The sequence below is a fragment of the Copadichromis virginalis genome, linkage group LG14 (assembly GCF_057382275.1).
Source record: "Copadichromis virginalis isolate Kocher_CV1m ecotype Utaka linkage group LG14, C_Virginalis_male_GT1.1, whole genome shotgun sequence".
NCBI lineage: Eukaryota > Metazoa > Chordata > Actinopteri > Cichliformes > Cichlidae > Copadichromis > Copadichromis virginalis.
Window position 1 is genome coordinate 18,046,319 of NC_140631.1, and position 17,906 is coordinate 18,064,224.

At 41.3% G+C, this 17,906-nt stretch overlaps 1 protein-coding gene across 1 annotated transcript in view; it reads left to right on the plus strand.

The window, feature by feature from the left end:
• LOC146693782 (cell adhesion molecule DSCAM-like) overlaps positions 1-7,085 on the plus strand; it is an 86,817-nt gene extending 79,732 nt beyond the window's left edge. Inside the window, exon 4 of the mRNA XM_085429682.1 lies at positions 6,760-7,085. Coding sequence (XP_085285808.1) covers positions 6,760-6,770 — 11 coding nt within the window. The 3' untranslated portion in view covers positions 6,771-7,085. The remainder of the gene's footprint in view (positions 1-6,759) is intronic.
• The last annotated feature ends 10,821 nt before the right edge of the window (positions 7,086-17,906 follow it).

Consider the following 17,906-nt stretch of genomic DNA (forward strand, 5'->3'; position numbering starts at 1 on the left):
CCGTCGCCTTCCGCACGGCCGGCCCCCGGACCGCCTTCGCCTGAGTGGCCGCCGTCGCCTTCCGCACGGCCGGCCCCCGGACCCTCTTCTCTTGAGTGGCCGCCGTCGCCTTCTGCACGGCCGGCCCCCGGACCCTCTTCTCTTGAGTCGCCGCCGTCGCCTTTCGCACGGCCGGCCCCTGGACCCTCTTCGCCTGAGTGGCCGCCATTGCCTCCCGCACGGTCGGCCCCCCGAACTGCGTCCACGTCGCCGCCGTTGCCTTCCGCACGGTCGGCCCCCGGACCAGCGCTGTCATCGTCGCCGTTGCCTTCCGCACGGTCGGCCCCCGGACCAGCGCTGTCATCGTCGCCGTTGCCTTCCGCACGGTCGGCCTCCTGAACTGTCTCTGTGTGGACTCCGTCCCTCCGTCCTGGGCCCCCTCCGCCCGCCCTGTTCTGGTTTTTCGTTCTTTTGGCCGTCGGGTGCCGGCCTTTGCGGGGGGGGGGGGGGGGGTACTGTCAGGGTTTCTGGGTCGTTGACCCAGTATTCTTAGTTCATGTTCACTGTTTATATTCTGTCTGCTTCACCTCCTGTTTTATTGTGTTAGCTTTGGTCCATGTGCATTATGTTCCATCCTCTTCCCGTTTATCATTAGTTCATTATGTTCAGCTGTGTACTCACCAGGTTCTAATCTCTCATCACTCAGCCTGTGTATTTATGTCCCTCAGTTCAACCAGTCCAATGTCGTGTCATTGATGTTATTGTGATGTTGTTCTCGCCGCTGTTAGGTTGTCCTCTGTTCAGTTCCGTCAGGTCAGCCGGTCAGTTGTCAGTCAGTCTTTCATTCATCCATTCAGTCAGTCGTCCAGCCGGCCAGCCGTTTCCTACTTCTGTTCTGGTTGTTCACTCCGTTGACAATAAAACACCAATCTTCACCTACCTGTGAGTCCAGCGTTTGGGTCCTCCTTCTTTCGTCCACGACCTCATCCTGACACTGACTGACAAGCACATTTCCATTTTTTCCCATTAACTCAGATATGGGAAGAAATTTGAAGAAGTGATGAGATAAAAGAGCCTGGGAAGAAATAGACTGGTGGCTCTGCTTCTGAGTGTGTGTGCCTGTTTATTCAAATAGAAGAGACCAGCCCTGCAGTCTGTTTCATCCTTATTGACAAAGTTCTGCTGCATTTTCCTATAAAGTCCAATCAGTGTAGAAAGGATTTGGAACAAGTCGCTGATCACATTTCATTTTTTATTTTTTCTTTGCTTTAGTTAGTCTTAGTTATTCTTGTGCAGCTTGTTAGTTTTCAGTTTGTCTGACCTGCAGTTACCATCTACATGCTTTATTTCAGTAACTTGCATTCAGTGGAAGATCTGAGTAACAAACTATTTCCATTTGATGCCTTAAATGCCGTCTATTGTTTTACTCTGTCTTGAATTTGGTTGTCTTAACTCTGTAATCACAGGCATCAGAACTGTTGATACATGTGGTCCTGTAGCTACTGTAAATTTTAAGAGAGCAGTTGTATTTGTCCATGTGGGTGTACAGTATTTATTTGGACACATGCTTATATGCTTGCACTGTACGTGGGTCCTACCAGCGTAACTGTGTGTAGTGAAGCGTGCATGTGTGTTACAGAAATCATGGCACTCTGCGACAGCTGCTACATAATCAGATTACTACTGCTTCAATTTGGGTTGCTTTATGTGTGTCTGGTCATTTGGGCCAGACCCATCTCTTGAGGCAACAGTGGTAGGTCTGACAGCATGTGTGGCCAGGATACATTCATTCAATTTGAGTCTGTTACCTTCTCTGGACTTCAGAGAGTCTAGAGACAAGGTCAGTGCTCGCACGTGTGTGTTAAAGTGTTCACATATGTGCTACATTTTTGGGTGCACCTGGTTCAGAAGGTATCTAAACCAGAAGAGCTTAAAAGGAAGCGTAGCATGTCAGTGTGTCACACAAGCTGTGCTTTTACATATTCTGCTCCATTTATTGCAGACACACCAGCCTTCTCATCTTTCCCTTTCATCTTTCATTTTCCACATTCCTCCTCTCATTCTCTCTGACTCTTGTTGGATTCTCTAAAGCTAATTAATGTTGAAAAGGACATTTCTTTTAGCAAAGTCCTCCAGATGCTTTTTGGCTTTTACTTGGGGCCATCTTATCACACCAGATTCTCATTTCTCAGGAATTAATTTAAAATTTTCTGCCCTTTTAATTTTTACTGCTGAGTTCAGTGTGTGTGTATTCACCAACACAGTGCTGTGAAAAAGTATTTGCCCCCTTCCTGGTTTCTTAAATGTTTGCACATTTGTCACACTTGGATGTTTCAGGTCGTCAAACGAATTTAAATATTAGACAAAGATAAACCGAGTAATTGCTCAATGCAGTTTATAAATGATGATTTTGATCATTAATGGGAAAAAAGCTATCCAAACCTACCTGGCCCTATGTGAAAAAGCTATTGCCTCCTAAACCTAATAACTGGTTGCACAACCCTTGGCAACAAGAACTGTAATCAAGCGTTTGATAACCGGCAATGAGTCTTTCACCTCACTGGATGAATTTTGGCCCACTGTTCTTCACAGAATTGTTTTAATTCAGCAATATTCAAGGGTTTTAGTCCGTAAACAGTCCATTTAAGGTCATGCCAAAGAATCTGAATCTGATTTAAGTCTAGAATTTAACTCTCCCACTCCAAAACCTAAAATATCTGTTTTGTGAGCAATTCAGGGGCAGACTTGCTGGTGTGTTTTGGATCGTTGTCCTGCTGCTCAACTCAAGTGTGCTACAGGGGATGAACTGATTGTGGGACATTTCTGGTCCTAAAGCAGCAAAATCAGCTCCCAGACCATCATACTACAACCACCATATCTGACTGCTGGTATGATGTTCTTTTTATGAAATGCTGTGTTAGTTTTATGCAAAACCGGACTCAAACCATCTAAAAAGTTCAGCTTTTGTCTCATCAGTCCACAAATATTTTCTTGGACATCTTAGGGATCATCAAAATGTTTTTTGTTAAATGTGAGAAAAGCCTTTGTACTGTTTTTGGTCAGCAGTGGTTTTCTCCTTGGAACTCTCCCATTTTTGTCTCTTTCTTATTGTTGAATCATCAACTCTGATCATAACTGGCCTAACCTCTTGGACGGGTCATCCATCTGCTCTTGGAGTAATTTTTGTAGGTCGGCCACTTTTGGGAAGGCGGTTCATTGAATCCCAAAGCCTTTAAAATGGCTTTACAGACTGACAGAGGTCAATGGCTTTGTTGCTCAGCTGTTTCTTTACATCAGGGCATGATGTGTTGCTTTTTGAGATCTTTTAGCCTCGGCCTAGGTGTGGCTCATGAAATTGAATTCAGCTGTCCAAAAATAAAATGTGGTTAATCACAGATAATTTATGATTAATTTACTGGGAGGTTTATTTTTTCTTCACACAGGACCAGGTAGGTTTGGATAGCTTATTCCGCTTAATGAATGAAATGATGATTTCTAAACTGCATTTTGGATTTACTCAGCTTATCTTTGTCTACTATTAAAATTTGTTTGTCATATATAAGTGTGAGAAATATTAAAAAAGAACAGAAAGACATCAGGAGAGGGACAAATACCTTTTCACTGTATTATACACAGTTTAATGGCAGAAATTATACATTGTGTCTTGGAGCAGATGATATTTATTTGGACAAAGTGAACATCTTGATTGATGACTGCGCATGCTTTCTGTTTTTATTTGTGGAAACCTTAAACCCAGGTTTCAGCAATTAGTAATGCATCGTTATGAGAGGAAAGGAGTCAGTACCTGTCTGCATAGCATCTTAGCATTGTTTTAAGACATAAAGTATCCAGTGGCAGCTCTATCTCCGCTGCCATGTTTGACCTTGTTTGACCTGCCACTCTGCCCGTCATTCTCTGCTGTTCAATCAATCAATCAATCTTTATTTATAAAGCACTTTTCATACAGAAAAAATGTAGCACAAAGTGCTTTACATAGTTAAAAGCAGCCCACCCCACCCTCCAACTCACTCCCCACACTCTCAATACACATATATCCCCCCACCCACATACACATTCACACACGCGCACACTTAAAGAGTAAAAATTGGGCTGGGCTCGCATGAGCCAAGTGAGGAAACATTATAACAGAGAGCCGTCTGCACCGGGAGCCGGTCACAGACCGCAGCCTCCGGGCTGGGCACACAGCCGGAGGGAGGCAAAGGAGCCCCCCAACCAGGCTGAGAGGACCCCAGAGACCCAGCAGTCACGGTCAATAACAGCCCCGGTGCAGAGAGCCCCCTCCGAGGAAACACTGGAGATATGCCACAATAGGCTATATACAGGGTAAAATGATAAAATAAATAAGAACGGGTTACAATATAAATATAAATAGAGTAAGAAGATAAAAAAATGGATAAGAATAAAATCAATAAATATTAGGTAAAACCTGAATTAATAATAAAATAACAGGATAGAATAAATAAGCATAAAATAAATAAACGTTAGGTGAAAGCTAAATTAAAAAGGTGGGTCTTGAGCCTGTTCTTAAAAACATGTACGTTCTCTGCTGCCCTGAGCTCCTCCGGCAGGCTGTTCCACAGACGAGGACCATACCACTGAAAAGCTGCCTCTCCGTGAGTATGTGTCCTGACTTTAGGAACAATCAAAAGGCCAGTGCCAGAGGACCTCAGGGTCCACGAGGGTTCGTATGGTAAAAGCAGATCTGAGAGATAAGAAGGCCCAAGACCATTAAGACATTTAAAAACCAATAAAAGAACTTTAAAATCGATCCTGAAACACACGGGGAGCCAGTGCAGCGATTCTAAAACCGGTGTAATGTGGGCCCGCCCTCTGGTCTTCGTCAGCACACGAGCTGCCGAGTTTTGCAAGAGTTGTAAAGTTGAAATATTCTTCTTAGGAAGACCAGAGAGCAGGGCATTACAGTAATCGATGCGACTGGTAATAAAAGCATGCATCAGCATCTCCGTGTTGGCCCGAGAGAGAATAGGGCGGACTCTGGCTATATTTTTTAGATGATAAAATCCAATTTTGGTCACATGTTTAACATGTGGGATAAAACCAAGCTCAGAGTCAAAAATAACGCCCAGGTTTTTCACTTGTAGCGAAGGACATAGTGAAAATGCCTCTAATTTAGACAAGAGTTTCTCTCTCTGAGCCTCAGGACCGACAATTAAAACTTCAGTTTTGTCCTGGTTAAGCTGTAAAAAGTTTTCTGCCATCCAAGATCTTATATCCAAGATACAGTTAAAAAGGGCATCCATTGGTCTGGTGTCATCAGGAGACACGGAGATGTACAGCTGCGTGTCATCAGCGTAACTGTGGAAGTTCACTCCATGCCTCCTGATGACACTGCCGAGAGGCAACATATACAAATTAAAAAGTACAGGGCCTAGAACCGACCCTTGAGGCACACCACATGTCATTTTATGGATCTTAGAGGAGCATGTATCCATACTCACCATAAAAGATCTGTCAGAGAGATAGGAAGTGAACCAGTTGTGTACAGCACCAGAGAGGCCCACCATGTGTTTCAGTCTGTTTAAAAGAATAGCGTGGTCTACTGTATCAAAGGCTGTGCTTAGATCCAGTAGCACCAGGACTGAGAGCTTTTGGGCGTCCCAGTTACATCTAAGATCATTTAAAACCTTTAGGAGAGCAGTCTCTGTTCTGTGGTTCACCCTAAATCCAGACTGGAATATCTCCAGGATCTGTCTATCATTGAGAAAATCAGTAATCTGAGTAAAAACAAGTTTTTCTAAGACTTTACTTAAAATGGTAAGTTGGATACAGGTCTGTAGTTATTAAAATCATTACAATCCAAATTGCTCTTCTTCAGAAGGGGCCTCACCACCGCCGTTTTAAAGGCAGCAGGGAAGACACCCAACTGAAGAGAGCAATTCATCATGTATAAAAGCTCAGCCTCAAAAAATCCATAAAGTGTTTTAAAGAGTGAAGAAGGAATTGGATCTAAAAGACATGTGGTGGGTCTCACTGTGGAGAAAACCTTCTGAAAGTTCTCAGCATTAACCAGGACAAAGCTGTCCAGTGTCTCCTCAGGTACAATCGAGCCCTCAGATGTGTTTACAATCATATCGCGATTAGATAAAATATCAGATCTGATGGCGCTGATCTTTCCCCTGAAGTGGTCTGCAAACTGCTCACAGAGCGAGTCTGTGGGGGTTCTTTGCTGTTAAAATCAGGGTTAAATAAATGATCTATGGTGGAAAAGAGGACCTTGGGATTATTTTTGTTAATACTGATTATTTTGGCGAAGTATGAATTTCTTGACTTCCTTAATGTATTATTGTACATTTTAAGTTGCTCGGAAAATATTTGATGGTTGATATTATTTTTATTTTTCCTCCATCTCCTTTCTGCTGCCCTGCAATTTCTTTTGAGTTTTTTGACTTCTTCGTTTCTCCAGGGTGATGCATGTTTTACGTTAATCTTTTTGGTGGTGAGTGGAGCAACGGAGTCAAGGCTTTTCTTCAGTTTGCTGTTAAAATAACTAAAAATCAAATCGCAGGGTGCAGGTAAAATCACAGGGGGGCATTTGACTAAAACCCTGGTAAAATTTGCAGCCACTTCAGAGGTCAGATAGCGCCTCCTCACAGTTCGCACCGAGGTCTTCCGCTGAATAAAACCGGTGATGTTAAAAAACACACAGTAGTGGTCAGAGACAGCCAAGTCAACAACAGAGGACACGCTGGTGGACAGCCCAGCTGTTGTCACAGTAACCATCTCACCTTCCCTTCACAGTCCCGCCCTAATGAGACCACTGGAGGACACGGAGAGGGAGAGAGCAGCAAGGGGGTGGCAGAGAGATGCAGACACAGAGAAAAACAGACATGTATCACAGGAAGATGGGCAGCATGGAGGCAGGGTTGCCATTGTCTTGTATCTGCTCGCTGCACACGAGAAACCCTCTCTGTCAGCTACCGTTCCAGAAACAAAAGCCACTGCCCAGCCAGCAGCATCTGCTGATTACACTGTCTGCTCATGACCACACCACAAGTTCAGTTTGCTGGCTTGGCATTTCCATGTAAATCCAATAACATTATCGTTAATAGATAATTACCCCGCGCTGCATGATTTGTGACCGCAAACACAGATTAAAATTCAATTAAAGGTAAAAGTGTGCGTGGGTGCTGCCTGCTCTGCTTTGCTGAGTGGCTCCATTGAAGCTCAATGTCATGATTCGGCTGTGTGGCAGGCAGGAGAGGACCCAAACGCAAACTCACAGAGACAAAAGGTAAACTCAAAAAACACAGCTTTATTGCTGGCGTGGAGTGGGACACGAAAAACAATACAAAATAAACTAAACTGGAAAAACTAAAGCACAAGGAGCCACAGGGAAAAATCACACAGCTATGATGGAGACTACGACACTGACAAAGAGAAACACAGGGCTTAAATACACAGAGGGATAACGAGGGAATGAGACACAGAAGGAGGGCACAGCTGGGAGAAATCAGGACTGGACGAGACAGAGACGCAAAACTAGAAACACTCACATGAGGCATGGACCTTCAAAGTAAAACAGGAAGTATCACACAGAGACGCGAACTAGACACAGTGGAGACAGCAACTAAGAAACAGAGACAAACCATAAGGCAGAGGTCTAAGAACCAAAATACACAGAGGGAAATACTCAGCTTTGAACACAAGAGACTAGACTAGAGGGAGTAACAAAAGACCAACCATGAGAACATAATGCACAATGCAGGGTGACAGAAAACAAGAAACTCAAACATGCAAAGACACACCATAAACAGAACAGAGGGGGCACAGAGAGACATGAAGGGCAGGGGAGACTTAACATGGGTTGAAACACAAGGGGGAACTAATAAGCAAATCAACATAGGAGGCCTAATGAGCTAAACATACTATAAACATCAAAATGAACTAAAACTCAAAACACTGGGTCCTAAGACCCAGGATCGTGACACTCAATGAATCACATTCAGCGATTATATCTAATGTACATGTGTATAATGCACTTGAATTCATTTGAAAGAGGCAGTATTAAAATAAATGTGTGAGGGTGTTTTGGTTTTTTTTGAATCTCCGGAAAACATCGCTGTACACAAATGCGATCGACGTCACATGAAGGTTGATAAACAAATAGATACAGCCAGAAAGGGAGAACGTGGTGGAGCAGACCAGCAACGCTCATATTAACATCTGTTCTTTTATGTACTTTTAAAGTCTCTCCATCTGCTGCAGCATCATAAAAGCTCTAAATGAAGTGAACGAGGCCTCTGGGCTCTGCACAGATTGGCCCAAGAATTTCATCTGGGAAAACACATCTGCCAAATGTTACAGTAATAAGCAGGCCGCTCGTACGGGCATATGAGTGTGTGCAACAGGTTCAGAGGCTCTCATTTAAAGGCATACAGTGTGCTCATATGAGACCAAATGTAAGGCATGCAAAAGTACAACGCATGCTTATTCTTGTCAATGAGATATACATGCGCTTTGATTACACGTGTGCATGTGTGACGTTTGAGGATCCTCTAACGCGGGGTGTGTGACCTTTCACCATGGTTATTAACCAAGAGATACCATTAAATGATATAAAAGTTCTGTCCTGCGTTTTTTTTTTCTAAATAAAAGGACATTTTCAGAGAAATTAACAAAAACATTTTGTCTTATAATTACAGGACAGTCTGGCCAATGTGCTAGCAGAACATTTTCTGTAACTTTACACATTTATTTCATACAATTTAAGCCCAGAGAGTCGTGTTGATAGATTTATTTTATTTACTACAGAGATGTGTTATTGAAATTGCACTTATTATCCTTTATTAAAATCTCTCAGGGACTAAATGTCTAGTTAAACTTCTTTAAACTGAAAGAAAGGAGAATTTAAATCAAAATGGCCTATATGTGGCCTGTGGTGTAAAATGAATATGACGTCCCTGCTCTAGCAGGTTCAATCAGTGACATCAATCAGAATGTGTCACATTTAACCATGGTATGGAGCTGTTCCCATCTTATTTCTGTGCTGCACTTGTTAGGGGGAGATAACTGCAACCCTAAACTAACAAACCGCCCAGCCAGGAGCCTTTCAGTCAGTCATAACAGCATCTTCGAGCTACATGCATGTCCTAGTGTGATTTAGCAGATTCGGCCTCGCGGTGAGCCCTCGTTCTTTGTTGGAGCCGTTTACATAATAGCAGATTTGGGTTTTATGAGGTGAATGTTAGATAACACACAATCATAGTGTAGTGTGATTTCCAGTCTTTACTGTGGCTTCATATGTCAGGACTTACAAAATGCTGTTGATCAGCACTGCAAATTTGCCTATACTTGCTCCAAAGATTTGCATAGATTTCCTCAGCTTCACTGCCAGTCTCACATATCCAATGATTGTTGAATATGTGATGTGATATGTGATTCCCTCTTCTTTTAGAGGCAGTCCATAAACATCTGGGAACTGAGGAGACCAGCTGTTAGATTTTGGGGAGAGGAATGCTGTCTCACTCTTGTCTGATACAGGATTTTAAATGGTGAAAGGTCTGGACCGCAGGCAAGCCAATTCAGCATCCGAACTCTTCTCCTATGAAGTCATGCTTTTGTAAATATGCAAGGCCTTCCTTGAAAATTGTAATTTGGATCGGAGCACATGTTGCTCTAATACCTGTATATAAAACCTGTATTTACCTTTCTACAGCGATGGTGCCTTTCCACATGTTCAAGCTGCCAATTTCAGAACTTTAACCTGTATTTATGGATTTCATTTTGAACTGTGTTCAGACAGCGAATTCTGGAAGTGTTCCTGAAACCATGCAATGATTTCCATCACATAATCATCAGCATCTGGTATTGATTTTCAGCCTTGTCCTTTGCACACAGAGATTTCTCCAGATTATCTGAATCTTTTGATGATATGATGCACTGCAGCTGATGAGATATTTAAAGTTTTTACTCTGTGGTGAACCTCTGCTCATCTTTACCTCTGTGAAGCTCTGCCTCTCTAAGATGTTCTTTACACCCATCATGTTACAGATCTGTAGTCTTTTAACCTAATTAGTTGCATTATGCATCTCCAGCTGTTTCTTTTAGTACCATTTACTTTTCCAGCCTTTCGCTGCTCAGTCCCAACTTTTTTTGAGACCTGCTGCTGTCATCAAATTCAAAATGAGTTTTTATGGGTTTATGAGATTTGCAAATCATCGCATTCTGTTTTTAGTAATAATTTGCTCACGCACGCGGCATTTACACAAACGTGGACGGTGCACAACACGACATTCACATTATCTGTGTGTATGATGACTATCCTGACATTGCTACAGTCCTCACCCAGTAATACTGTTCGCTCCCAATCAACGTCCCTTGTCAATATTTACTATCGTCTGCCGGTACATCAGCCGCCTTTGCCGTGTTCTCGTTTCTCACCGTCAACTTAATTAGTCACATCTCTCGGTTTAATTACATCAAGTGGAAGGAGGTTGCAATCTCAAGTAGATCAAATTAAGCTCTATGCAAATGCTGGAGTGTCTCGTTCCAGGTTTCTGTGGCAACAATGTCTCTATCTTCCTTATTTCTGTTGGGAGGAGTAATGCAAAGCTTGTCATCAGTTGCTAAATGAAATCTTACACTGGAAATCACTCCTATTAGGCAGGTTAAGTGGTTGACTGTCTGTTTAAGTTTCTGCTGAGAAGTGACTAATCCCCGCTGTGTGTGTGTATGTGTGTGTGTGAGAGACACCGAGAATGAGAGAGGGGGACAATATGAGAATGAACCAGCTTAGATTTGGGAGAAAACATCAGAGTTACATCATATTTGACTAATCAGCACTGACAGCCTGTACAGAGATGATCAACTTCAGCAACTTTCAGCAGCACTGGCAAGTAAACTAACCATGTATCGTTTTCTATCTTGTTCTATCTCTCAAGATACTGTAAGTAAATGTTTCAGGATAGTATAATGTCATCAATACAAATTAACACTGTGCTATCAAAACACAGCCGAATCAAGTTTCAGCCTGTGGTTATACATTTCCTACTAATGTACTTGTGTGCTGCACTTCCTCTTAAACTGCATGGTCATATTGACACTTTAATCAATGCATTCCTTAAAGGGATTCTTAAAGCAGTAATCTAGTGCTGCTCAATGCTGCACTTCACTTGCTTAATGCTTCAAAAGTTGCTAACTTTGTTGTTGTGTACGTGTGGCAGCACGCTTGCACCGAACAAGATTTCTGCAGAAAATGGCAAAAAAAGGTCAAAATGTTCCATGAATCTAAACAGACATCCAGAGCTGAGTGATAATTCTTATAGATTATTGTTAGGTTTGTGTTAAATCCCAAAATAAAACTTAAATGTAATTCTGATTTATTGTTTGCAATAGAAAAATATTAATCTGATTTGATTTCAGTACAAATTAATTATAGGAATAATTGACTGTAACTGTGTTTTCTTTTTTATTTCATCTTATTTTCTCGCACAGCCCCCATTAAAATGTAACATTTTTCCGTAGTGGTTACTGGGAGCTGCTGGCCGGTCTGTAGGCCTGTGCGTCTGAGGCAGTTTTATTCCTTAATATGAAAGAAAAGCAAATAAACTGAACCTTCTGTGATGCTGCTGATCACAAATTTGATTTTGTTTTATAATGTAGTTGAACTGTTTTTCTGCTGCGCTGAACTTTTATCCTTAGTGCAACTGTGCTTTCAGCTACTTTAGCAACCAATCTTTAAGTAATGCAATGTTTCTTAAGTACAATAAAAAAATTGTGAGCTTGTGTGGAACTGGATTTCTCTAATCATTCCCATCCACTGTGTCCCATCGACTCCATCACTGAAATTCAAGCCAAGATTTTTGTAGTGTGATTTGGAGTCTTTACTGTGCACCAAGATTTCTGTCTTGCTTGTGAGCCACAACTCTTACTTCATCAGCCCCCTTCCCATTCCTCTGTCCACTCTGCACTCATGTGGGAAATGCATAAACTATGTGATATTGACGGACACGGTGCACAGGCCTGCCGGACAGTTATGCAAGGATAATGTGAACTGAAAGGTCTTCTGTGTACATTTTCTTTTATATTATAGCCCTGTGACTTATCTGACTATGTGTTAAATTATTGAAATTATTATATATATGCGAAAGTTAAGAAATCTGAAAGAAAGAAATATAGAAGACACCAAGGTAATTATTCCAGATTACATTTTGCTCATCCTGTTTACATGGGACTAAAGTATGCCATGTAAAGGGCTTTAATGTGCAACACATGCTGTGCACTATTGGAGAGATTTTCATGATCATTTGTTGAGGTTATTGTTTTGGTGGACATGTGGTCCCCTGTAATCCCTTCCCATGAAACAACTGTCCATTGTTCACTCATAACCCAGATGATCCCAAACATTAAATGAAGCATTAAGATAAGATAAGATAGAACTTTATTAATCCCTCGGGTGGGTTCCTCTGGGAAATTCGACTTCCAAAAAGCACAGCAACGACCGAAGCCAGTACAAAACACTTTAGGGGGTCAGCAGTTTTTGCACCAGAGACACAGAGAAAGCTGACTAACCTCATTTTACCCAAATCTCAGTAAAGACAGTGATGGGAATATTCAAATCAAAACAGAAATAACAGTTACGACAGTGACTGTATCTCTATGTTATTTAAAAGGCCTGCTGTATGCATTTCTAAACACATAACTCGAGGTGTTGCACATTGATTTAACTCTTCACAAAAGGTAAACTGTGACCAAACAAACAAACAAAGAAAAAAAGAAGAAGAAGAAAAAAGCAAAACTGCGGCATAAAGCAAATCAGCCAACAGCAGAAACCAGTCAGCCTTTACTTTGCTATAAAATTTCTCAGTTGGCCCAAACCAGGAAGTGCAGCATGGTGGTTGGAAGAGTAAACATGAACATGACTGAATATCGTTCCTGCAGTGTGACTTCATTATTGATTAAAACAATGAAAACACACTTTGACTGAAAAACACTCACTGTGCATGTTAATGTTGTGAAAACTGTCCTATGTATTACCAAAGCCTGCATTGGTATCGGATCGATCCTTTGTTTCTGTCCTCTAAGTTCAGTATGTAGTCCAGTTAATTATGTCAAATAAATTACTTTTTAGAAATAAAAAAAATACACCTCAAACATGCACTATGCAAAATGTCTGAACCTTTTTGTGTTGACTGTCATGTCTGTTTCATTTATAGTTCATTTAAACAACAGAAGTTGACCCTTTAGAGACAGGCATATTTAAATGGATCCAAGCAAACCCAGGTTCCAAATTCATGAAAAGCTGAAAGGTGTGTTTTGTTGTGTTAACTAATTATTGTGGAAAGTAAAAATCAGTGATCAAGTGGTTATTAAACCCCAGTCCCACAGCCTGCTGCTATCTGGGAAGCGGCTCACTGCTCTACCACCAGATTTTGGAGCACCGTCTTTCCTTTTTACCAGATTCATCCTTTGGTGGCACAAAGTGCTACAGCTCTTATTTCATTGTGCAGTCTCCAAATCCATAAATATAGTAACATGATCCTGAATCTTAAAAACCTAATGGAAAATCACCAAACATATTTCTTTGAACTTTTTTTGTTTTCCTTTTTGGCGGTGGGAGTTCACATAGTCAGTCATGTAATACACTTTTTTAAATTTATGAAATGAGTTGAAATAACAATAGAAATGCATACTCCTCTGTACGGTAACACAGAGTCCATCGTCGATTGCCATCAGGCCAATCACGTTCAGTGTAGTGTGTAGCCACCATCCGAAGGCCCATTTTGAGACAGGAAAAGTTTTGAATAATAGCTGTACTGTAAATATAATGATCTGATAATGTAATACAGTTTAGTAGTTCTGTTATATGTTCTTCCCACATATTTAAATTAGAGTTGAATGAAAGGTGTGGACCTGTACATAAAACATAAAACACAAAATGTACAGTTTAGTCTGCAGCCAAGATGATAAATTATGAATGTGTTACTTGTGATGAGGTTTTTATGTAGTTGCTAACTAATACAATTGTGGTTAGTGTTTGCCTACAATCCTGTCATATACCTGTAAAATAAAGATTTATCTCATGTTGTTACAACCTGATGATACACTCTCTTGGACCTGCTGTCTGTTAGGTTTTGTATTGTTGATTGTCATTTATGCTTAGAAATATTTAACCATATATGCTTAGAGGTGTATAATCATTTGTAGATTGAAAGAATGTCTCATCCTAGGAGGTCTGTAACAACTCTGTGTAGCATGAAGAGGGGAGTGCGTTCACTCCTCTACAGAGTGTTCTGGCGTGGATCACACACCTCCTAGGAGAGGTCGTATCTTCTCTTGCTGATATATGGTTTAGCAAACACACGTATATCTCTTTAAGTATAAGAGCCTTTTGTTTTGATAGATCTGCTAGACGCCTGGCACCAGCTTTGGGGAGTCTTCACAGGGTCACATCTTGATCTCACACACACACACACACACACACACACACACACACACACACACACACACACACACACACACACAGGCAAGGTACTCTTTGTGTGTAGACGTCATATGTTAATGAACCTATGCATATTCATGTAACCTCAATAAAAGAACAGTGGTACGGGAGAACGGACAAGAGCAACTGGGGTCAAGCGAAGGAACGGCGTTTGTCCGGTCTCTCCCGTGCACGAGAAACATGAAGAACTTTGCCTACTTCGTGTCTTGCTTGCTGTGTAATTATATTGTCTTCAACGTTCCAGCGAATAGGTTCAAGCTACAAACCTACCACTGTCCTCCATACATTACCAATTCCATTTATGCATTAAAAAATATTCTGAATGCCATATAATGTATATTAAATCACATATTTTCTCTCTACGAGATGATAGTTTAGACTGAAGTAAAATCCTCCTCTTCATGTGTAGTACTGAAGCATTCGTTGACACTAAATGGCTTCCATTACCGATCAAATAGAGGTAATTTGTGTCACAATCTGACATCGGTGACGGGCTGCATCTGGCCGTGCCCAATCTGTACACTCAGATGAGCCAGGAGAGGCAGAGGGGGGCAGGCAAGGAAGGAGGAAGAGAAGCAGACAGAGGAAGAGGAGAGAGAGAGAGAGCGCGGGTGCAGCTTTCTCAGACAGCTGGTGATGTGCAGCTGTCTGGGAGGCTGGATTACTCCCTAAAGTCTGCTCTCTGAGGGAGAGGCGAGAGGGTGACGAAAAGAGTGAGAGAAATAAATAGAAATGGAGACTGAAATGGGGACAGAGAAGCAGAGTGATGGGGCCTGGAACAAAGGGGATTTGGGCGGGCAAAGACGAAGAAAGCAGTACAAAGCAAAAGAAAACAGATTTAAGTTACTGAGATGGAGGAAGAGAGCAACGTGAGAGAGATCATCAGAGATAAACAGCAGACAGGGGAGGGATCAAACTCATTAAATCAATCCCGAATGTGTTTCACCGTCTTCATTTGAAAGGTTTCGAAAATGTGTTTCAGTGAAGTTACGCTTTACTACAGGAAACAGTCAATTTTTTACTTATTTAAACCATACAGCTAAATTCTGTGTTAACGTGAGTACCCCTGTTATTAAGGTGTAACCTAAAGAGGTACAGTTTATTTACACATATCTCTGATAATACACCAACACATTAAACCATCATTATAGGAACAATTAACCTTTAAAAATCCTTATTTAAACAGCTTCTTGCACTGAGATTACAAACACATACACGTGACCTTTAAATGCTCTGACAAAATATGGATTTTATTTATAGAGTTTGAATGGCCCAGCATTTAACCCCATTTTCCCCAGTTCAGCGTGAATTTGGTGATATGACATACTCCATGTGCATTTGAGTCTGAAAGGTCATTCCTGACTTCTTGAATGCAGCAGCTGAGAAAAACAAGGTCAATTAAACGGTCCACAGGAAATTTGATTGCATCATGTGATTTACCTGATGAATGGTTCCTTCTTCGACAAAAAAATACAGTTAATTCACTTCATATAACAGAGACGAAAGGCTTTAAAATGCTTTTGAATGACTCTTTTTTTGGATTTATATTAAATGTGTATACTGAATATATACTGTAGCTTACTGACCGCTGAACATAAATGTTAAGTCTAATTGTTGAATGTTTGTCATTATGCTTCTTAAATTTGTAAGGTCTTAGTTCAATCTATAGGATCAAGACATTCCTTTGTCCCTGACCACCTCTCCAGCCACTCTGTGCTGGGGGAGGATTATTACACATCCCTTGCAAAGATTCTGTTTGATGTTTGGTAAGCTTCCTGCCCTTTGTATGGCTTCACTGTGTTATGCATGGTGAACCATACATTGGGTGTGGGGGAGGTTACCCTCTTTATGACCAGGATGTTGTTAGAAACAGCAGATGCATACAGATGTTTACACATACACACACATAGTGCCTTGTCTTAGAACCATTTGGGGGGTTTTATGGTGGGCGTTGCTTCGCTGTGATGTGTATTGTGTGAACTGTTTTCCCAATAAAAGGCAGCAAGCGGAGGCCGTCATTGGGGTCATTGCGGTAGGATTCAGGAGTGCTTTCTGAGACACCGGCTGGGGCCTCCCTTGCTAGCAAGTAAAAGATGTTTGTCTTGTTTTTGTCGTTAACGAGAATAACTTTCACAGACCCAACAACAAATATGTGCATATATCCCTTTTTGACATTTACAGATTCACATAAACAGCAGTAATTTTAGCTCTGTAATTCATAACATGCTGGCTTTAAATAAACCAAACAAATATAGACCCTATGGTTTTATTATCTTGTCCAGTCTGGTTTTATGTCTGCAAATTAGATCACTTATCTCACTTTTCATCGTGTTGTCCCCACGCACTGTGGCATGTATAACTGTCAAAAAGAAAGAGAAAGTTAAGGAGGTGAGATGAGCAAGTGTCTCTGCAAGTGCATCGTCACGTTAAGCTAATTTAAAAATTCCAACCAACAGTGAGAAATATCCTCCTTCAGTTTTTGATGGATCAGTGTGGCCACCACATGCGCACACACATTAGTTTGAAAGCATGCATAAGTCCAAGCATGAACTTTTGCGAGGACGCTTCAATTAACTAGAAAGTGCATTTTCTGAAGAAACTGCAGTGTGAATGCTTGAATCTGAATGTATGCACTGAAATGAATTAATTGCTGAATTTAATAGTGATGGGATTTCCGGCTCTTTTTAGAGATCCGGCTCTTTCGGTTTGGCTCACTAAAAAGAGCCGGCTCTTTCGGCTCCGAACCGGCTCTTCAGATTGTTTTGTTGCTTTAATTAATTTATTATTAACAATAATATAAAATTATGCACAAAAGGAATTACTAACGTAAAAAAAGTGGTTTTATTTATATATGTTTATATATAAATATATGCGGTGACACCTAGAGACAAAACACGTTTCTAGCATGAACTGAACTTCCAAAGCAAAGCTACTAGATCACTTAGGCTACGTTCACACTGCAGGCGAAAGTGCATCAAATCCGATTTTTTTGACCCTATGCGACCCATATCCGATCATGGTATGACAGTGTGAACGGCACAAATCCGATATTTTCAAATCCGATCTGGGTCACTTTCGTATGTGGTACTGAATCCGATACATATCCGATGTCTCAGAAAGCGACTGCTGTGTGAACGGTCAAGTCGCATTAAATCCGTCTTTTACGTCACTGACACAAGACAGACGCCAATTATCAGCGCCAGAGAAGCGCCTGATAAGACATCGCGAACGTTTCCTGGCCATCCGGTGAAACTGCTGGGAAGACAACGTTGGAGAAACGTTAACATTTTATTTGTACTGCATAACCTGCAGGTTCTGACAGAAATCTGCAACTATCCTTTGAAGCACCGCTCCTCTAAAACAGCAATAAGGATCATTATTAGGTTATCTACATTATTATGTAAATAACAAAATAACTTAAAGCAAAAATCGGGAAACATGAAGT